Raw genomic sequence first — 21,123 nt, forward strand, 5'->3', positions numbered from 1 at the left:
GAATGTAGTTGCAGTGCCTGACACCAGGGGGCGCTACACTTATTGTGCATTGTGCAACCATTAGATCAGGGGTGCCCAATCCCAGTCCTCGAGAGCTACTACCCTGCAGCTTTTAGATGCATCCCTACAACTCCCTGAATCAAATGAATGGCTTGTTATCAGGCCTTTGCCAAACACGAAGAGGTAATCAAACCATTTGATTCAGCTGTGTTGGAGTAGGGATGCATCTAAAAGCTGCAGGACGGTAGCTCTCGAGGACCGGGATTGGGCACCCCTGCATTAGATAAATGTGGAGGTTCTGGTTTTAGCATCACCCAGACTAAGATACCGGCTAATTAACACTTTCATGCATTATGACAATCTGGATTGGTTTTTAAGTATTTTTATTCATATTTAGGAATGAAAAAGATTTCTAAACTTTTTTTCATTTCATTTTTGTTTAAACATGTGCTTTTCAAAGACTTTTACATGTCCACTTAGGTGGACAACATCACCTTTGGAGTGGGTGGCAAGTATGGGGTGACATCAGTGTCCAATGTAGTGGTTTATGTGAAAGTATACCATCAACGCAAACAGCCTTTGAATAGCTGTAACTGTAGTGACCACTGTGTGAAACGGTTAAATAACATCCAATCAAATCCAGCAGTTTCACAGAACTGGAGCTCACACCTGTTGGACCGTCTGTTAGTACAGTGACCTCACAGCAGCCATATTATTGGTCAGAGGGCTCCAACAACACAAACATGGTCCAGAGGTCCAGTTCAGGTGAAGCGAGCGGCTACAGCTGCCTTTCACCTCTCGGTCTGCCTCTGGTGGATGTTGCAGGAACTGCAGATTTCTGAGCTTCTTCAGCTCAAAAGAGAAGCTGCTTCGTCTTCAAGATGGACATGGGTGTATTTGGACAGTCGTGATCTCAAAATGATGAAATGTTTGGAACAATCTGGAGTCCATGGTGATGCAAGGTGTGATGCGAACAACCTGAGGTGGTATTGGACAACATCACAGCTCATTTTTAGACATGGGCGCATATTTAAAATGCAAAGTGCTTCAATAAATCTGAACTTTACTGAAAGGTGCATGCATTACTTTAAAGTCAGTAAATTATTGGTTTGCTAATTGATTCTGGATGAAAGCCAGTGAAGGATGATTGAACCCGCTCTCAGGTTTGTCCTTTTTTGCTTGTGTTTTTGTTTTTTTACTGTCGCGAAGTTAAAAACTAAACAAAAACAAAACGCACGCGATCGTCGATGTAACATTGCTTAAACAGGGTGACGTATGATTGACAGGAACTCTAACCAATGAGGAAACGACGGCGACAAAACGAACGAATCGGTTGCCTAATGTAGATAAGTGGGCGGGGTTTGCGTTTAGTGCGCTCGTTTTAATTACCGGGGTGGGCCTGGTGAGTATGGGCGTAGCGTGGAAGTTGCCGCATCGGGGCAGCTAAGTGCTTACGTCACAGGGATGGTCATTTACACGCAGTCCAAGCTGCTCCGCTCATGAACGCGTTCGTTTGAATTTGAACTGGAATCCGTGGATCGGGCCGCCAGCCACAGTGGGGCCGCATCACGTGGGCGGCGGGACCCGGGTGCGGTAAATCGAGCGCACCTGGCGCTGTTTTGTTGTTGTTTTCCAGGTGCGCCGTGTTCGGCCTGTCAAACCGCGTGACTTCGTACCGGGACGGCAACACCGGAGTAACGGGGATGCACGTGACTAAAAAGTATTATTTACACGCTAAGCCTCGTGCACGTGTCACTCTGGCCATTTGTGGCGGTTCGTTTGTTTAAAAGTCGCCGTGTCCCTGAGCTAGCGCCGTTAGCCTGCTGCGCTAGCTTACTTTACGATTCTGCGGTAAAACTGCGCCACCTTTGCGGGACGGCGCCGTGTGTGCGGGCAGGGCCAGATCATTGCATGCTAGGCTTCAGCTGGTTTGGCGGCTTTCTGCAGAGGTGGACTCTTTGATGTCATTGTTCGCGCAGAGGACGTTTTACCTGTAATTTGTCTACCTGACGCTTTCCCCTCCTTTTTCAGGAGCAGGAGCACCATGAAGCCACCTCCACTGACGCAGTCTCCTCCTGTGCGCAGCTCTGTAAGTACAGGTGACTGCTGGTCTCAGACAGGTGTGTCTGGTCAGCTGACACACCTGCTGTTTGGAAACACAGCCTGAATAAAAGGCTTTATTATGAAACTCCATCAAAATAAGTCATCACAGGCTCAGATGTGGAAGCTTGTCTCTGCCACTGAAACGTCTTTTTTCCATCCATTTTCTTCCATTTATCCAATTCAGGATTGTGTTTGAGCTGCAGGTTATCCCTGCTCTCATAGGCCGGGAGGTGGGGTACACCTGGACAGGTAGGCAGTCTGTCAGGGCTCGTTAACCTTAAATCTCTGGCCTGTGGAGAACTCAGACTGGGACAGGTTGGGTTAGCGTCTCAACCTTTAACGTTTTCTTCTCTCAAACAATAAAACAACTAAAATGTTGACTTGTGGATGTTTGAAACGTGTTTTCATTGGACTCGAGCTGTCAGCCGAGACTTCAGTGCTGAGGCGGCGCTGCGCTGTATTTAATGAAAGCTTAAATGTTTGAGGGCTCGTTTATTTCAGGGCGGTTTCCTGAAGCTGAGGTTTATTTCTGTGCTCCTCACCATGGTCCACGTGTACTCGTGTTTTCCCACCTGACCCCTCACAATCAGCTGACTTTACCTGCACCTTAAGTATGACCTGCTCTCACGCCTCACCTGTGTCTGCAGGTATTTGAAGGCGTCTACAACAACGCGCGCATGCTTCACTTCCTCACAGCGGTGGTGGTGAGTCCGTTTCTGCCTTTTTGTTTCTGGTTGCTGTTTTTTGGCTGAGTGCCGCAGATGCACTGAAGCCGTCCTCTCTGCTGCTTCCAGGGCTCCACCTGCGACGTGAGAGTGAAAAATGGTGCCGTGTACGAGGGAATCTTCAAGACGCTGAGCTCGCAGGTGACTTTTTTTAAAACGGCTGATATTTTGACCTTCAGTGTTTTTGCTTCTCAGGGGTTCAGACACACGGCTCTCTCCTGCTGTCCGTTTTGTCTCTTTGCTCGTGTCTGAGTCTGCTCCCGTTGAAGGTTTCTTCCTGTTAAAAGGGAGGTCTTCTTCCCCAATGTCACCAAGTCCTGCCCTTAGTGGGGGTTTGTCTTTACCATCACTGAGTCTTTACTTTGCAATTTGACGCAGTTCTGATGCATCAAACTGCCGTCTGTGAGGTCACTCCTGCAGAAGCTTCACTGGTTAAATGGCTGTAATCTGTCTGCATGTGTCAGTGTGAGCTGGCTGTGGATGCTGTTCACAAAGTGAGTGACGGAGGAGGAGGGAGCCAGCCCTCTGCTCCCAGGATCGAGGATGTTACTGACACCATGATCTTCAGCCCCGCTGACCTCGTCACTATGACGTGCCGGGACGTCGACTTGACCTTTGCCGTCAGAGGTAAACGGGCTCCGCCCACGTTTAGATTAGAACTGCATTTATTTTCTTTAAAAAAACAAAAATCAGGTGTGCGTGTGAGCTCCAGGTCTCAGGGGAGAGTCGGAGGGTTAATGGGGAATATTACCTGTGCGAGTAATAAATATTCAAAACTGGATAACGTGATGATCAGCGGCGCGTTAACTGGTTTGTGCGTCGGATGCTGCAGAGATGAAGGATCTGAAGTGGTCGGACCGAAGCCTGATTTTTATTTTTTATTTTTTGTCTGCAGACTCGTTCACGGACTCGGCCATCGGCTCGTCACGGCTGAACGGGGAGCACCGGGAGAAGGTGCTGCAGCGGTGGGACGGGGATGGAAACGGAGACGGCTTTGACCTGGACTCGGACACGGTGAGGAAGCTTTTAATTTCGAAGGGAAAGTTTTACACTGACCCGCAGCACCCCCTCTGCTCTTACTGACCTCTACTGCTGCCTCTGGTGGACGTTAGAGGAACTGCAGCTCCTGTTTCAGGCCGTTCTCTCACAGCTGAACCGAGCAGACGATTTCACAAAAACTTCTTACTGAAATGTTTGAAAACCAACGACACAAATCAGGTGGACTCTTACCTGTAAATCTCAAACGTACGGTTTTATTAACAAATGAAGCAGAATTATTTCCAAAGAAAGGTTTTATTATTTAGGACAAACTGATGCTTTTGGCTTGTCAGCACTGCCCTGCTGATTTTGAAGATATTTTCCTGTTGGGTTCACGTGGAGTACCTCGCTGAAATGAGACGTCTCCGATTCATTCGTTTTTTTTCCCTTTGTGTCAGTCGAACGGCTGGGACGCCAACGAGATGTTCAAGTTTAACGAGGAAGCGTATGGCGTGAAGTCGACCTACGACTCGAGCCTCTCCATGTACACGTAAGGAAACAAACCTTTTCAGGTTCACCAGCTGTGTCTCCGTCTGCCAGACGTGAAACATAAAAATGTTCGCATATGTTGTGAAGCGTCGGTTTTCATGATTTTAAATGAGGGTCTCTCCTTCCTTCTGTCATGCTTTTCCCAGCATGCCTTTGCAGAGGGGGAACTTGGAGGTGTACCGGCAGCGGGAGGCTAGGGCGGCGCAGCTAGCCAGTGAGATCGAGAGCAGCCTGCAGTACCGCCGCCGCGTCTCCCTGGAGAACGACGAGGGAAGGAGCGAGGAGGACAAGTACAGCTCGGTGGTCCGAGAGCGGGAGGAGAGGACGAGTCCTGGGTTCGCCTCCACGAGCAGGTAACGGGAACGTGGCGCACCTGGCGAGGCAGAAAATAATAAAACATTTTAAAAATGACCAAAAATTCCCAAAATACAAACTTTCCTGCCTGAATTTGCCTCAGAAGTTCCCAGGATGTTTTCCCGACCTGAAGCTGCTCTCGCTTCCTGTTTCCCTCCCTTGTTTCTCAGGGAGGCGAAGTACGTCCCCCTCCCTCAGAGGGCTCGAGAGACTGGCCCGTCTGCTAGCAGCATCAGACCCGGGGCCTCCGGCCGAGCAGCTCCGCCTCCCTCCAGACACCTCCCGCCCAGCTGCTCCTCCCCCAAACCATCCTCTGATAGGAGCAGCCCTATGTCTGTCAGGACCGCCTGCTCTCCCAGCCAATCACGGAGCAGCCCACCTGCCGCCAGCAGCCCGCCCCACACCAACCACGTTCTTCCACACTCGCGCTCGCACCCGCAGGCGCTAACCGACACCACGCGCTCGTCTGTAAACGGTGGTACGAAGCTTCTGTGTGTGTCGAGCAGCTCCCTCTTGTGGTCACATCATGCACTAACGTCTATGTTTGATCGTCTCCTTCAGTTTCATCCAGAATGTCTCCGAAATCCCTTCAGAGATTCCAGAGCAACAGAACGCTGCGGAGCCCGAACTCCCAGTCCACGCCTGCAGGTACCGCACACACACACGCACACACACATGCACACGTACACACGCACACGCACACAAAAGCTGAGCAGAGCTTCCTCCTTCCTTCCTCCTGGACGCTCACCTGTTCCTCCTCTTCCTCATCTCCGTCTGTCCTTCAGCATCTCGTGCTATGAAACCAGACGCCCCTCCCCAGGATCCTCCGTCTGTCGACCCCGGTTCCTCCTCCCTTTCCACTGTCACCATGGCGACCACCACCAAACCCACTGGCCCCACCCCCCTCTTCCCCGTGGACGGTGAGCTGATGTTTGATTTATTTGTCGCGTGTGCAGCGCTCACAGACCGCTGTGTGAAACCTGTGCTAACGTGTTCCTCTGCAGTGAGTGAAGTCCTGGGCAACGCCGCCAAAGAGCCGCCTGAAGGTCCGCCCGCTCCACAGGACGGCAAGAACAGCAAAGGTACAAAAACCTCCACCCGCCTGCCGCTGCCTTCGTCAGCCCTCCTCACTCCGCCTCTCTTCCTGTTCGCAGCTCCGTCTGTGCAGCAGAGGTCTCAGCTGGAGGAGCTCCGCAAGTTTGGCAAAGAGTTCAGGGTAATCACGGTGGTCACATGATGTCACCTGCTGTGATGTCATTTTAAAAAATGAAAGAAATGGAGCGTCTGCAGTCGCTGGTCTCACCGAGGTCTTCCTCTTTGTCACTCAGCTGCAGGCGAGCTCCTCCCCTTTGGCGAGCCCCGCCTCTGTAGACACCCTTCAGGATAGCCCCACCCCCTCCACGGAGTGTTCCTCCTCCTCCTCCTTGTCGTCCCCCAGCCCACCGAGGCCTGTCGTGGCTACAGAGGTAGCTCCACCCATCTCAGCACCTGCTGCCCTGCTGCCTGCAGCTCCACCCGGCCCCCGCTCCTCAGGGACGGAGGGGCCGACTGCGACCCCGATCGGAGGGGAGCTGAGCAGCGAGCGAGCGGAGACGGCGACGCCGACGGCAGCGTGAGTGAAGCGAGTAGCAAATGTAAAGACGCCGTGATGGCGCTGTAACACGTGTTCACGCGTCTCCGTGGTTCTGATGTTTTCAGGCAGGTGAAAAACTCGACGCTGAATCCAAACGCCAAGGAGTTTCTTCCCGTTAAAGGAAACGCGGTAAGTCCTCAGAGGTCGCGCCCGAGTCGTGCTTCGTGCACACTTCTCAAACATGCCGCTCATTGTGACTTGCAGAAACCCGCCTCGAACCCCGTCCCGCCTCGGCCGACCCCGCCCAGCCCCGCGGTGGTCCTCCCAGGACAGCCAGGAGGAGGGGCCATCTACAGCAGCCCACCTGCACACTACCTGTCCTACATCTCCCCCATCCCCCTGCAGGGACACTCCATCCAGGTGTGTTTTTATTTAAATGTCCGTCTCAGGGGGCGGGGTTGGTGATGACACTGATGTGATGTAATGGCGTCCTCGTGTCCTCCTCAGGCTCCTCAGCTGTATCAGTACACCGTGTCGACCATCAGTCAGGGGAAATACCCCAGACCCAAAGGTACACGCCGCACTCACGCCTCCATATTTGGTGTCCCTGTGAGAAACGAGCGCTTTTCTTTTCCCGTGCCGCCGCCTCCAGTTCAGATCAGGACGCTGTGTGTCTGTTAGTCCTGCAGTTTGATCGTTGGACGTTCAAATTTATTGTGCTGGTTGAGTTCAGTGATCCAGGTGTTCTTCTGCTTCAGGGTTGGTCGGGGGTCCGCGTCCGGAGCACCACGGCTCCCCGGCCTCCTCCATGATCTCGGCCTCGGCAGCAGGGCCCCAGCTGGTGGCTTCTCCTTACCCCCAGTCCTACCTGCAGTACAGTCAGGTGATCCAGGCCTTGCCCCCACACTTCCACGGACAGGTAAGTGCAGCGTGCTCTTCGCCTGTCGCTGAACCAGGTTTCTGTGAGACGTGCTATCGTGCAGTCGTCACAAAACACGTGACCTCAGTGACGGCCGCTCGCTTACTGTTGATGTCTCTGCGGCGGTTACGGAAACATTTACAGGAAGATGAGTTCACGTTTCGTCTTCTGTGCTTTTTAAAACGTGGTGCTGACTTTGTCCTCTCTCTTTAACCATAGCCGATTTACTCGATGCTGCAGGGAGCGAGGATGCTGACCGCCGGGGCCGCTCAGCCGCTCGGGCCCCCGGGCCCCCAGTTCCCCGGGCAGGCCGACGGCCCGCCGGGCCCCCAGCAGGCCATGTACGGTAAGAGAGGAGCTGCATGTTAAAATTTGAGCTTCAAACACAAATTTATCTCCTTTTGTTTCACATGCAGCTCAGAGTTGCTGCTTAATGACCCACACAAGTAAATATTTATTGTGAAGCAGATTCAGCTTTCAGTCTGAACGTGTCTTCAGCTGAAACAGGACGTTTAGAGACGTCTTTACAGGAACAACAGACGATTCGACGTCTTCGTGGTTCAGACAGATTTGAGAGCTCTGACTGTTTGACCTGATGCGGCGTTCGACTCCTCTGTGATGAAGCTGACATCAGGAATAATATCAGACTAGAGATGAGCTCAAATACATGCAGAAGAGTGTAGGCAGGGTGGAGTGGGTGGGGACAAGTGTCGGGGTGACAGATGGTCTTGGTGGTGTCAAAGAGCAGGTTATTGTGAGAACCCCACCCAGTCAGGTGCTTCACCTCCTCCCTACAGTCTCTCACTGTGGTGTTGGTGGAGAGAGGGGGTTCAGGATGAGGGTGGAGGAGACCTGTTGGGGTTTGCTGGTCAGAAAGCTCAGTATCTGGGCGGACCTCGCCAGTTTTCACTCTCAGCAGAGCATCCAGGGGGCCAGATGTTTCACACCCCTGGAGGAGTTTGGTGGTTGCATTGTGTCGTCTGCATAAAGACTAATAACATTTACAGGTCGTGCAAAAAAAGACGTTTAAACTGGAGCTGGGCATCGTCACTGATTTCTAGAATCGATTCAATTCGATTTGAATCTGGGAAATTTTGACAGACAGAAATATTATAATTCAGATCAGCACATTTACATATTTTTGTACCTATAAAAAGGAAGCTGACACACGCAAGACTTTATCAAAGGTGTGAGCATCACAGCAGAGGCCTTTGTGTCAAAGTAGCTGAAGATAAAACAGAAAAACATGAAGCAGATTTTCCTGTTCTGGATTTTATAAAAATATTCTGCAGTCGATCAAAAAGGAAAGAAAACCATTAATCAGCACATGAACATCACCTCTGAAGTTACAGCGGTTTTATTACAGACACAGCGTTTTGCATTTTGTATCATTTCAAAAAGTTTAAAAAGTATTTCAACAGCAGAAATGAGGTCTTGTTTTCGGTAGACTTGTGCGTAACAAGCAAGCGAATAATGCAGAAAACAGATTTTTAGACAGAGAGCGGTGCGCTTTTTATTGTGGTGGCAGCAAAACAGCAAAGTCAGAGTGAATCCATGACGATGTTTGTGTGAAGCGTAGTTTATTGTTTGGAGAGAGATCAAACTAACAGCTTCAGAATCAGCACAAAAAGGGCGTGAACACAAAGCTCGACCCGCCGACAGAGTCAGCGAGCTGTCGGCTTTCAGCCCCGACCGTGTCCGTGCCGTCGGTGAGAAAGTCACAGCTCGCTGATCCTGATGCGTCGGCGGGTCGAGCTTTGTGTTCACGTCTCTGTGCAGAAGCCTGTTCCTGCTCTCAGTTACTGTTTTCATCTTTGGTGGTTGTTGAAGTTTTGTGAGGTTTCACCTGAGATTCTGGCATTTCGGGAAAAATTCATTTATATTAAAAAATCGATTCAGGATTTGAATGAATCGATTTCACGTTATCCAAGCCAGAATCGATTTTAATCGATAAATCGATGATTAAAACCCGCCCCTAGTTTAAACCAGACTTTGACCACCAGGGGGCAGCGCTTTAGAGCGGATCGTAGATGCTCTTTGTTCGATCCCCGTTTCCTCGGGCTGCTGTTGTAAAGAAGATGCTTGTTATTTGTCTGCTTAAGTAAAGGTTAAAGGTCACTGCGCCATGTTGTGCTTCAAATAGTTTTTGCACACCGTTCCAGCTCTGGTCTGTTCGGCTTCTCTCAGATGATAAAGTCATCGTGGACATTTCCTCTGTGAAAACTCTTTAATTTACAATAAAAAGCGTAAAATCGTTGAAGGTGTGACTGGTTTAACCCACCTGTGTGAGGTGGGAATGCTGATTAAAGCTCATCCTTCCTCCTCTCTCAGCTCCTCAGTCCATCCATACTCACCACTCGGGCTCCCTCCATCCTCCTCAGCCCTCCAGCACACCCACTGGGAGTCACCCCCCACCCCAGCACACGGCCCCCAGCCCAGGACACGCTCAGGTGGGTGCATTCTGACGCCAACGATGACTAATCCATCACATCTGAAGCTTTTGTTCAAAGTCAGGAGAAACTGATAACGCCGCCGTCAGGTTTGTTTTTCTAAATGTTTTAATGTATTTATTGGTTCACACTCCTCAGGTGAGTCAGGGCGCCTCTCAACCTCAGTCCTTGTTTCACTCCGGAGGTCTGTCGGCTCCCACGCCCCCTAACCTGCCGCCGGGCCACGGCTCGCCGCAGGCCACCTACGCCATGCAGGGATACGGCTTGCCCACGCCCCAGCAGCTGACCCACGGCTTCCCGTCAATCAGCCAGCTCACACAGGTGAACAGGAAGAGCACCTGCCTGAGATAAACCGAACGTGAGGTGTTTCTGCCGCTTTAACCTCTCCTGTTTGTCCTCTGCAGGCTCACATAACGGGCGGCATGTCGGGACCGCACCACGCTGCCGGCCACGGCCCCCCGCCTGTCATGCTGCACTACGCCCCCCCTCAGCAGGGTGGCGGCTCCAACCCCCAGCACGGCCCGCCGCCCCAGCAGGGGGCGCCGCAGCACTTCTACATCGGACCCGGTCAAGGTGAGGGGAACAAACCTCCCACAGACTTAAATCTCAGCTCCTGCTGCGACCGTCAAACACAGGCTCGCATGAAACTCACAGCAGAAACAAAGTCGACGGTCGGGTCGTCTGCAGGGAAACCTGAGGGTTATTGGCCACTGAATTATTAGTAAATGAATCAAATCAATGATAATTGGCCTAATCTAAGCTGTGGGAGTGCATCGGCGCCATCGAGCAGGAGACGGTTGGCTCCAGATGGCGCTCCGGGCTGTGAGGAGGATTTAATCCCGAGCTTTTGTGTTTCGTGTCTTCCAGCTGTCCAGGTCCAGGCTCACCCCGCCCAGCAGCTGTCCTTCCATCCGTCCGCCAACTGAAGCCGGCCGGATTCACGATAGCGGCGTCGCCTCCACCTCGTAACATTCCCCGCACGCCTGACACGAGTTGATGTTCTCACCTGGATGTTTTTTAAAAAGCAGATCAGACGGAAACGCCTCGCGTGAGGCGGAGCTTCTCGATTTTTAACACGTAGGCAGAGACCGTCTGTACACACGGACATGAAACTGGACTGAAGACGTTCAAACTGGTGGAAACTTTGTGTGCCCCATTCTTCCTCTGTCCTTTTTACAGACGAAACCAGTTCATTATTAATAAAAGCACTGAAACCGCTTTGGTTCTGTCTCCGTGAAGAGTTTGATTCACTGTAACCTCCAGCTGGGCGCAGATAGACTCGGATTCAGGTTTTCTTTAAAACATTTAATTTGTAGTTCTTTAAAAAACATTTGTTCTCACACTCAGGTTTTTACAGGCCCAGAGACGACAGCAAACAGCAACTGCACATAAATACATGAAAAACACTGGATGGATGAGAACGTTCTCAGGAGGTGTCATCAAAGTAAAGCTCAAACATGTCGCCCCTCATGACGCGAGGCGTGTGAAAGGAAGAGTTAACCAATGAAATAAAACCTAACGTATTTAAGTCAAATATTTAAAGAGAGAGAGAAACCTGTGAGTCAGAGTCACGGGAGAGAAACTGATCTGACGCCTCCTCGCACTGCTGGATTTGTCGCTGCTACAAAAGCGAATAACAGGATCCTAATTTAGTGTTCCCACCTTCGTGACTTATAAATATGGTGTCTCTATGGTGACGCTCGGGGAAACCTGCACAGCGACTTCCTGTTCCGGTTCCAGCCTGTAGGGGGAGCAGGTTTGAAAATGGGACAGCAGTCTACCCACTAAGGAGGAAACGAAATCTGACTGCCGGTTATTACTTTCATTTATTTAAATAAGGTGACGGCAGAGATCGGCTGGCGTGAGGCCGTCTGCGGTCGCTGTGACGGGCTGGCGCGATGATCGGGCTCGTCTGCCGCAGGGACGCTCGGCCGGTTGTATTCTGCTTTTATTGCCGAGTGTGTAATTTTGCAGTTTTTGTTTCAGAGCAGTGACGTTTGGGCCGGATACGCCACACAAATACAAATCCTCACCGTAAACAGATTACATGTCATTTCCGGTCGAGTCGCGCCGCTCCAGGTTCCCGAGTGTAACTGCAGCGTAAAGGTCCAAAAACACTCCAGCAGATATTTACACAAAACCAAAGAAGCAAAACTTGACTTCCTGTTTGGACCGAGGACGCCGCTGGAACAGGATGGATTCCTCCAGAGCACGGCTGGCATTTACCTGGTTTCCAGGTATCTGATGGTCAAAGTGGAAGTTTCAAATGTGCAGTTTTACGCCTCCGTCAGTCTGATCACACTGACACTGCTGAGCCTGCAGGAAGTGGGGAGGAAGGTGTTTCAGGTCTTCATCTCAGTTTCTTATCTCAGTCGTTCAGCTTAAAAAAAACACAAAACAAAAAAAACTGGTCGGGCGTCGTTATGGAGGAAGGTGAACGCTCGATGTGGTCGTCAGTGGTTGACTAGTCCCATCTGAAAAGAAGAAGACAGCGACTGAGCCGACGTCTCCAACGAGAAGCTGAATGTTGGCGAGTCGCTTCGACTTACAGGTTGGTTGACGTAGTTGGACTCTTCGTACTCGTCTTCGCTGCTCTGAGCGGATGAACCTGGAGTGGACCCTGAACAAAAGACAAACATCCGACCTTTTATAACCACGTGTGCTTAAAAACCAAAACATTCAGTGAGTTATTTTGTCACAGAGGAGGATTATCGAAGCTTATTTGCTGATGACATGTCAATCAAAAGAAGACAACTTTACTTTGATAAGTCGCACGACGAGGGAAGGTACCGGACAGTTGGAGCATAGCGTCGGGTGCGCAGTGCAGTATACCTTTTGGTGCCACGTTCTCATAGGGTTCGTCGTCGTCGTCGTCTTCTGAGCAGAGAACAGAGGCGGCGATGCGGCGTGATTAAAAATGAATTCTGACTTCTGTTTGAACAGCTGCTTGTTTTGGCGTTCAGACATTTTAAAACTTGTCATACTTTCCTGTTTTGTTTCCGTTTTAAATAAAAGGAAAAGAAACGTTTGAAACGCGTTGAAGCTGAACAACTATGTTGCCTTACCATCGAGGTTCACGTAATTATGATCTGTGAAAGAGCACAAACAGCTGATGAGTCCACATTCTGTTGACTCCCCAACGTCCGTGTTTTACGATGAAAGATCCAAACTGCACCTGAACTGGGCGTCGAGGCTCGGCTCTCGATGTCCGCGGGGACTCCTTTGCTCTCCTCCGGATTGTCGGGTAACACCTCTCTGGGGAAACCACAGAAGAAGAGGAAGATCAGTTTAGAGCGTCATCACTGAGGTGCAAACACCAGCTGGAAGCTGCACGTGGAAACCTACATGTAATTATCATGATCGTCAACGTCCTTCTCAGGTTCTGTGGAAAAACAAAAGTCAGCTAAACATCACGTTCCTGCACACTGACATCACAGGGTCAAAGGTCAGAGTTTTCTTCCTGACTTAAATCTAACAAATCCCAGATTCTAATCCGAGTCTGCAGCCCAATCCCAGTCCAGACCAGCTCTCCCAGTCCAAAGAGCTTAACCAGTCCACTACAACCATAACCAGGTTAAAGAGGTCCAATATTAAATCCCAGGTCCAGTTTAACTAATCTCAAAGTTAAATAAATCCTAAAATCTCAGAGTTAAACCTATTAAATCCAGTCTAACAGTTTCCGCAAGTCTCACTGATAAATCGCTTTTGGAGGCCGAGAAGCTTCAGGTCTTGGAAGTCAACGCCAACAAGACAAAGTGATGAAAGTCAGTCACTGGTTTTTGTTTTTCACACAGAAATGTCACAATATTGAGATTAAAAGTAGATCTTCATCTCCCAGCTGCTTCCTTTAGAGGTCACCGCAGCGGATCATCTACCTCCACCTCCTCCAACCAACTCTGCACCAACCAGTCTAAACTTATCAGATCAGATGTCAGTTCTGAACTGTGGCAGCCTGAGAGGTGAAACATCTTCACGAAGCTCCTCTGAGCTGTTCCTCTGAACAGGCAACAAGCCGGTGTACTCCTGGCATAAAGTCTAATCGTGTGGCTCATCAAAAATGACTCTCTTTAATCCAAAACGGCTCAGATGGGTCTGATCCTCTGGACCACAGCTCTGTCTGTGCATCTGATGATCTGAGCTTCATCTGACTGATGCTGGGCTCACTGTGCAAATGCAAATGGGTCTGATTGCAAAAAGAGGAGGGTGTACCCGTACCTGGATTCTCATAACTCGGGTTGCTCTCTGTAGGACAGAATTGGAGCAACAGGTTTGGGTAAGAAGGTAAAACAGAAAAATACAACTTAAATAATGCGTTGTCCTTTCCAGGCTCACCAGTTTCTGTTGGGGTGTAAGGTCTGTGCTCAGGTTTGGTTGAACTGTGAAACACAAAAAAGAGATCTGTGCACATCACACAACGATTTCTAAAGCTCTGCACGCTCCCAGGAGAGCGTCTCCTGCTCGCCAACGTTCATCACCTGAACCAGGTGCGCTCATAACACAGAGGGACTTACAAAGGAAGCCGCAGGTGGGGGTCAGGTGGAGGGGTTGTAATGATGACGGGGTTCGGGGGTAGGGTCGGCTGGGCTGGAACACAGATCAGTGTTAGCTTCATCATCATCAGCATAGAGAGGTATAAAGCACTCGTATCCGTTTTTAAGAGCAGTCGTCCATCCTCGGGGAGGGGACAACTTTACTTTCTCCTAAAAGCTCAAAGTTTCAGTTTTTATTATTTCGTTTACCTCCGTAAAACCAAACCAGCAGATTGCATCAGCTAGTTACACTTGTTTCCCATCCTCGCTGACCTGCATTGGCTTCCCATCAAATACCGCATTGATTTTAAAATGATAAATGACTTTGCTCCCAGATATCTTACTGAACCTCTCAGCTTGTACACTCCTGGCAGAGCACTGAGATCAACAATCGCTCTCAGTGCAGCCTGGGTCTCGGCCGAAGGCCAGAGGTGATCATGCTTTTGCCATAGCTGCACCCGAACTCTGGAATAATCGTCCTACTGCTGTTCACTGAATCAGTTCAATCTTTTAAATCGTGATTGAAACCCATTTATTCAATCTAGCCTTCCCTAGTTAGTGCCTGTATCCTGCAAATGTTCCCTTACGTAGTTTTAATCATTTTATTTTATTGCTGAATAATCTCTGTGTTTTGTATTTACACTGCGCTGAGGCTAATTCGTGCGCTCCACCTGTTGGTGTATTTAGACCCTGTTATTGTTCCTATCTCTAATTTATTGTATTACTGTGAAGCACTTTGGTGTACCGCTGCTTTTTAAATGTGCTATACAAAGAAGGTTGTATTGTATTAGTTATTTCATTTGAAGTCAGCGTTGATGTTAAATGTGACCACAGTTTGAAGGTACGCACACAGAAAATCCGTGCACGTCGGACCAAAGCTCAGGCTGATTTCAAAGCTTACCAACGCTGATGCTGCCGCTCGCAAGGCTTCTGGAAGTCGGCATGGAGAGAGGAGCTTAAAGAGACGAGCAATAATGAGACCGATTATTGTGAAGTGTGAGTCACGCAAAGCTGCACAGAGTAAAAACACAGAGGTGGAAATGTGAAGGTGATGAGTGACCGACATCGCAGAGCAGAATCGACCACGTGTTCATGGACCGTTGGTTTGAGCTGATGGTTGGACTGATGTTTCAGACTTACCTGCATGGATGACTCTGAATTCAGGTGATCTGAAAAAACAAACATCATCGTTTCTAAGCTTTGACTCATCGATGAAAAGTTCCTCTGTGCTGCAGACGGGAACACTTACGTGTACTCTTCTGAAGCTGTTTGTTGGATGGACCCTGATGGGCGAGAAAAGAAAGATTATAATGTGTCAGTAGCTCAAAGCAGAAATCTCAGAAGACGCTGTGCTGGACACGATGGGTGTGAAAGATCTGGTCTGAGTCAGAGATAAAAGGCGTTTCTGAAAACCACAGGGTGGTTTGTGCTCGAGTCAGGTCAGCCTGTGGTTAACAGCGGTTAGCCGCAGGTTGATACAGTGTCAACTGCAACTTTCACCCACGCAGTGGACCTTTGTTCCTGCAGTCCAAACAGATGACGGCCAGGAGGACGATGGAGACGAAGACGGCGGCCGACACGAGGAGAAGGAACCAGGAGAAGTCCATGGTTTATCTGAGAGGGAAAGGAGAAGATCACAGGTCAGGTCTTAACCTCCGTCACTGCAGATAAGGACGACTGAGGTCGAGTAACTTCAGTTATTTAAAGCAGACTTTGATCAAACCTGGAACAAACAATCCTGAACTTTATCAGATGTGTTTGAGCCTAAAGTGATGCTCAGATTCTGAAGTTTACTTTCACTTTGTTATCAGTCATCAATCTGCACAGCAGGAAACCAAACAGCTTACTGTTGAACTTCCTCTGAGGTCTTCCTCCTGCCTGCAGCTCCATCGTCATCATCCCCCCTCCCTCCTCTGCACATGCTCAGACTGTCTCAGCCTCTCTGACTCTGAGCTGTGCCCCTCACTCCCAGTGAACATCTGAACATCTGCTATCGATCTAATCAGTCAACAAATAAAAGGATGTCCTGTTCACAGAAGCATTCACATCATCTGCTGCGTTGAGCAGTCCAGGCCGTGCCAGACTGAGTTACTGAGACATAATTAGCAAAGGCTGGATCGGATGAAAGCAATCTGATTGGTCAAGGCTCGTGGTGACGACGATTGGCTGGGAATAGTTTTTTGCTTTAGTCATTAAAAACTTTAATCTTCATCATGATATATATAAATATATATAAATACACACACACACAGTCATGAGCTGGTCATGAGCTATATAGCATGGCGGCGGCAGCGTCATGGCGTGGGGGCATTTGTCAGGTTGATGGTTTAGTTAGTGCAGTGGGAAAAATACAAATCCACTCTGAGTGAAAAACCTTTTCAGGTCATGTTTTCACTGCTGTTTGTTACTCAAAAGGCTACAAGCTGAATCTCAGGAAGCTGGGTGAAGACGAAGCAGCACGTTTTGATCCGGACTTTCTTTAGACCTGAAAGAAAGAAAATTCCCTCGAGTGAAGGATTCGCTGGCCGAGTGCTTTTGTTCTGTTTGGATTAAGAGTAACTCGTAAACCTGTGTCAGGTCAGTGCTGACCCACCTGGGGTTATGGTTAGGGTTTGGACTAATCCACTCATTTCAACAGACGAGTGGGTTTTTTTCTTCAGTTTTTACAGGAGGACAAAATATTGGAGACTTTGTTTTACAGGCAGCGTCTTCTAGTTTGAGCCTGTTTATCTGAAGCGGGCGTCCGGTGGCCTGCAGAGCGCGTGAGCTCTTGTTCTCTGCCGATGATTGTGTTTCACCATTTAATGCTAAAAAAGGAAGCAGGAAGTGTCCCACAAACGTGCACACACACATTCTGGTTAGAATAAAAAACAGAGTCTCAGCCGTGAAAAACCTGCTCCTCACAACAACAAGTCTTTAAACGTGAGCATGGAGGATTGTTACCGCGAGCCGTCTCTTCTCTGGAAGTTTGGTGTTTTTCATTCTGTGGTTTTTCTCGGCTTTTGAACACAACAACTGGAAACTTCCACCAATGAAGCTGCACAAACAAGTCAAATTTCCACTGGCTTCAAACACAAAACAAAAGCTTCAGTTTAATTCAGATTTTGAAGCTAAATGTTCAGAAGTCGTGCGATCAAAGCCGTCCTCCTCGGGTTCATAACGCCGACCCGAACTGCGCTGGATGAGACATAAAAACCAGAAACCTTTGTGGTCTGGCTGACAAACGGTTTCATGCTACATTTCTACATCACTGGAGGAAAAGTGCATGTGTGCAGAGCTGAGGGCTGCTGCACCCGCTCAACTCTGACTGTTACCTGCAGTAAGGTCAGAAAAAAGAAAGGAAAACCTGCAGAAGACATGAATCTGAAAAGTGATACCGATGCTTATGATGGGCCATATACATGTTACATCACATCACAAACACCAAATTCCTGCTGGAGCAACACCCTGGACCCAAACATCCACCCACAGACGTGAAGAAGCATCTTCATCCAGCACAAGTACAGACGGTGTGTCGGTGAGCCGGGACTCTGTGGGATCAGACGACCAAACTAAAGTCACATTTTGACATACTCGGGTCTACGTGTACTTCATGTAAATGATGTACCGTCATCATTTACATGAAGTACAGACGGCCACAGGAACCTGGATAACATTAGCTAACATTAGCTAACATTACCGGTAGCTAACATTAGCTAACATTAGCGGGCGGCCTCTGTCGCTCCACAACAAGTCACTGAAACTGAGCAGAGAGCAGTTTACGTGACTGAGGTCTGGTAGGGTTTGATTTTCTAAGCTGTCTGCAGGTCATTGACAGCAGGTCTCTTTTGCACCAGCACATCATACAAAATACAGATTTTCACAAACTTGTCAGGAACGACCAGGAAAGCTCATCTCACATTATAATCGGACTCATTTTGCCACAAGTAAGTTTGAGTTTGACAAACGCTCGTGTGCTCGTCTTCATCACACGAGGCCGTGAACACGAGGAAGCTGTTCAAATGAAACCGGCTGTCCTATTTTCTTAAATAACTGGTGGTTTTTACCTTCCTGAGTTATCACAAAGAACAGTGTGATGCTAATCTGCTCTCAGGGGTGCGTCACACAGGAAGGAAAACCATCCACCACGTGGTGCGACTGACTGGTACTGCTCGCTTTCTTTCCCCTGCAAACCCAAAAGTCTCCAGTAAACAAGGCCAGCCGGCTCCGAACGCTGGAAACACACTTCAGAGGAAACAAGATGATGGAAACCCGACTCAGACGAACATCTTCGGCCTCGGCTTCGCAGCTTTTACTGCATCTCACAAACATCAATTCCACACTGCAGCGAGGAAGGCCGCCATCTTGCAAATGTAGAGCCCGCCACAAAACCCCCCGAAAGGTTTTATTAAACTCTGTCAGCAAACAGAAGCTCGTCTAATAAGGTCACAGCTGTGCAAAGGAAACGAACTGACTGATAATGATCGGTTTTATCTGAGCTGCACATGTTTCTGAGCTAAAAATCAAATATCAGCAGTGAAAATCATGCACCACACCTCAAAGCTCAACATCAAACTCAGCTCATGAACGATTACATCCTTTCATATTATTACATCATCTTCTTAACGATGCTTTAATTCAGTTTCTTCAACTGCCATGAAATCCATGAAATTAATCAAATATGTTTTGAAATCTTCAAAAGCAGGTTAGAAATCCGTCCAAAGGTGGATCTAAACCTAATCCCTGAAACCGCATCAGATCAAACCAAAGATAAAATTAGGTAATTGAATTAGGCTGAAACCAGTCTAAAACCAAGCCCAAAGCCACATCTGAAAGTCTAAAGTCACACAGACAGACAAAAGAGACCTCCCGAATTCACAAAAGCTCTGCCGCGTCTTTCAAGATTCTGCCAAAACAAATTTGTTTGAAATTTATTTTTCTTCTAGTCCAAAATAACTTCAGTCAGAAACCAGTCAGTGTAAAGACCAGTCTGAAACTGGGTCTCAAATCACCTTTAATACAGAGTCTAAACCCAGTAGACACTGAGATGGTCCGAAGACACGAAACTAGGTCAGCTCAAAATCAGTCAAAAAACCCCCACGTCCAAGACCCAGTCCGAGCCCACATTTGGAAATCAAATAAAAAATGGCTGAAAACCAGTCCTCAACCAGTCTATAACCAGTTATAACCCATCATAACTAATCTATAATGGTTATAACCATTCTATAACCCATTATGACAGTTTTAACCGTCTATAACCAGTTATTCAATTCAGTTCAGTTTTATTCATATAGCGCCAAATCACAACAAGAGTCACCTCAAGGCGCTTTATACTGTAAGGTATATAATATTATAATAATATACATAATATATATATAATTATAATATATATAATATAATAATATACAATAATATATCATCTATAACCAGTTCTAATCCATCTATAACCCATTTTAACCAGTGTATAATGATTATAAGTATCTGTAACGGTTTATAACCAGGCTAAGTCTTTAGCACTAACTCATGAATCCTAATGATTCTTGAGTTTCTGAGATCTTTACGTGATCAGCAGGATTTTTTAACCCTAACATCCTCACATGTTTCTGTTTGTTCACGATTATCAAACTGTGAGCAATAAAATACACAAAAATGTCGAGTGCAGCAAAAATGAAAATGAGAATTAGCGCTCATATTTTCAAAGTGATATAGATATTTTTAATTTGTTAGAAAGTCCAAAAGCTCCAGACTGAAGCCAGACCAGGCCCGAGTCCAGACCACAGCTCTGATGTGTGGAGTTGGACTGAAGACGCTGAGTCTGACTGAGTCAGGGGGATCCTGCGATTCTCAACAGAAAGTAGAAACACTAAAGTCAAGTAGAAACACTGTGCTGCAGGTTTTCTGGCATCATCAGGGTGAACTTCAGGAAGTCACATGTTCCAGTCTTCAGATAAAGTCCTGATAATCAGCTCCGTCAAACTGTCAGCGCGCTTCAATGTGCAGCTCAGACAGGATGCAAACAGGCTTTGAGCTGCAGCTGGAGGCTTACACACCAGCCTGCTGCTCATTTTAACTCCATCACTCCAACGTGTTGCTTATTCTACTCTCGTTCACAGCGCTCCAGCACCGCGTCATGAAGGCGCATCATAAATAAGCGTTGCTCACTCACAACTCAAACAGCTACAGTTCTAAAAATATGAGGTTAAAACATGAGATTTTTTTTATGTAATCACTCTTGTGTGTTTGTTTTTATTGTTTGCTGTGAGTGAAGACAGCCATAAACACAAAGGTGTAAGAAAACCTGCCCTCCATGCGCACAACCACAGGGGAACTCTTTTTTTGCTGTGCTCTACATTATGTGACAACTGAAAATAAGGCAGGAGGCGTTTTGGGGTTTTGCCACGTAAAGAAAGCTGTTTCTCTGAAGTGAAGCTGCAGATCTGCTCATGTATGAAGAACCTGCCGGCACCAGCGGCCTGTTCGGCCTGAACTCACAGCAAACCAGGTCACCTGACATCTGGCCCTGCAATGAGACGCCAAACACAGCCGAGCGGGGCTGTAAATGTGGCCCCGAGAAGACTCCTCGACCGCGATGCACAAAAACCTGAAAATTCAGCTTTTTCTTCTTTTGTTTCACATTTCAGAGATCCTGGAGCCGCTGATACGCGCAGCGCTCTGTTTCCTGTGCAGGTAGCGGGTTATTTTAACCAGTTAGGCTCACCTGAGCCCACGCCGCCCATCAGCTAACCTGACTGGACCTCAGGCTAGCTTATATATGGACCCTTCTTATTCTCATCTTTGTTTTTTTAATTCTCAAATAAATATCAGAGAATTTCATGTAAAAGAGAACGAGTGAACTTCACCGCTGGTAAACAAGCAAAAGGTCAAAGGTCCTGATGATGGAGGAACTTTTGTGATTTCTCTTCTTTGAGCTGCATGAAATCCTGCTTTTCTAACAGCAGAGCTC

General features: G+C 48.2%; 2 protein-coding genes across 11 annotated transcripts in view; one reads left to right on the forward strand and one right to left on the reverse strand.

Moving 5' to 3' along the window:
* The first annotated feature begins 903 nt into the window (after positions 1-903).
* On the forward strand, positions 904-10,869 carry atxn2l (ataxin 2-like). Of its 5 annotated transcripts, none has more exons than XM_086290288.1 (23): positions 904-962; positions 2,032-2,089; positions 2,751-2,807; positions 2,898-2,969; positions 3,293-3,455; positions 3,724-3,842; positions 4,265-4,356; positions 4,502-4,708; positions 4,880-5,187; positions 5,271-5,357; positions 5,495-5,629; positions 5,714-5,791; positions 5,864-5,925; positions 6,038-6,321; positions 6,408-6,471; positions 6,547-6,702; positions 6,790-6,853; positions 7,041-7,201; positions 7,421-7,547; positions 9,533-9,651; positions 9,790-9,972; positions 10,056-10,224; positions 10,519-10,869. In XM_086290288.1, the coding sequence occupies exons 1-23, from the start codon at positions 919-921 to the stop codon at positions 10,575-10,577; spliced, it is 2,868 nt and encodes a 955-aa protein (XP_086146414.1). In that variant the 5' UTR covers positions 904-918; the 3' UTR covers positions 10,578-10,869. The 5 variants fall into 5 exon arrangements, with proteins under 5 accessions (XP_086146414.1, XP_086146415.1, XP_086146417.1 ...); XM_086290289.1 differs by having other exon boundaries at positions 4,880-5,184; XM_086290291.1 differs by lacking the exon at positions 904-962 and adding an exon at positions 1,434-1,588.
* A 21-nt stretch (positions 10,870-10,890) lies between these two features.
* The window catches only part of lat (linker for activation of T cells), an 11,517-nt gene continuing 1,284 nt past the window's right edge, over positions 10,891-21,123 (reverse strand). The window contains exons 1-13 of one of the 6 annotated variants that reach the window (XM_086290297.1): positions 18,227-18,587; positions 15,694-15,794; positions 15,430-15,463; positions 15,321-15,349; positions 15,082-15,135; positions 14,163-14,235; positions 13,867-14,027; positions 12,997-13,033; positions 12,827-12,906; positions 12,717-12,740; positions 12,412-12,528; positions 12,201-12,271; positions 10,895-12,125 (exon numbers count right to left, since the gene is read on the reverse strand). In XM_086290297.1, coding sequence (XP_086146423.1) covers positions 12,105-12,125; positions 12,201-12,271; positions 12,412-12,528; positions 12,717-12,740; positions 12,827-12,906; positions 12,997-13,033; positions 13,867-14,027; positions 14,163-14,235; positions 15,082-15,135; positions 15,321-15,349; positions 15,430-15,463; positions 15,694-15,787 — 795 coding nt within the window. In that variant the 5' untranslated portion in view covers positions 15,788-15,794; positions 18,227-18,587 and the 3' untranslated portion in view covers positions 10,895-12,104. Of the gene's footprint in view, positions 12,126-12,200; positions 12,272-12,411; positions 12,529-12,716; positions 12,741-12,826; positions 12,907-12,996; positions 13,034-13,866; positions 14,028-14,162; positions 14,236-15,081; positions 15,136-15,320; positions 15,350-15,429; positions 15,464-15,684; positions 15,795-18,226; positions 18,588-21,123 lie in introns of those variants that run through there. The other 5 variants (XM_086290295.1, XM_086290299.1, XM_086290298.1 and 2 more) reach the window with 5 other exon arrangements.

This window comes from Aulonocara sp. 'chitande type north' Nkhata Bay, linkage group LG4 (assembly GCF_057382095.1).
Source record: "Aulonocara sp. 'chitande type north' Nkhata Bay isolate Kocher_YH1m ecotype deep benthic linkage group LG4, A_spYH_male_GT1.1, whole genome shotgun sequence".
NCBI classification, from domain to species: Eukaryota; Metazoa; Chordata; class Actinopteri; order Cichliformes; family Cichlidae; genus Aulonocara; species Aulonocara sp. 'chitande type north' Nkhata Bay.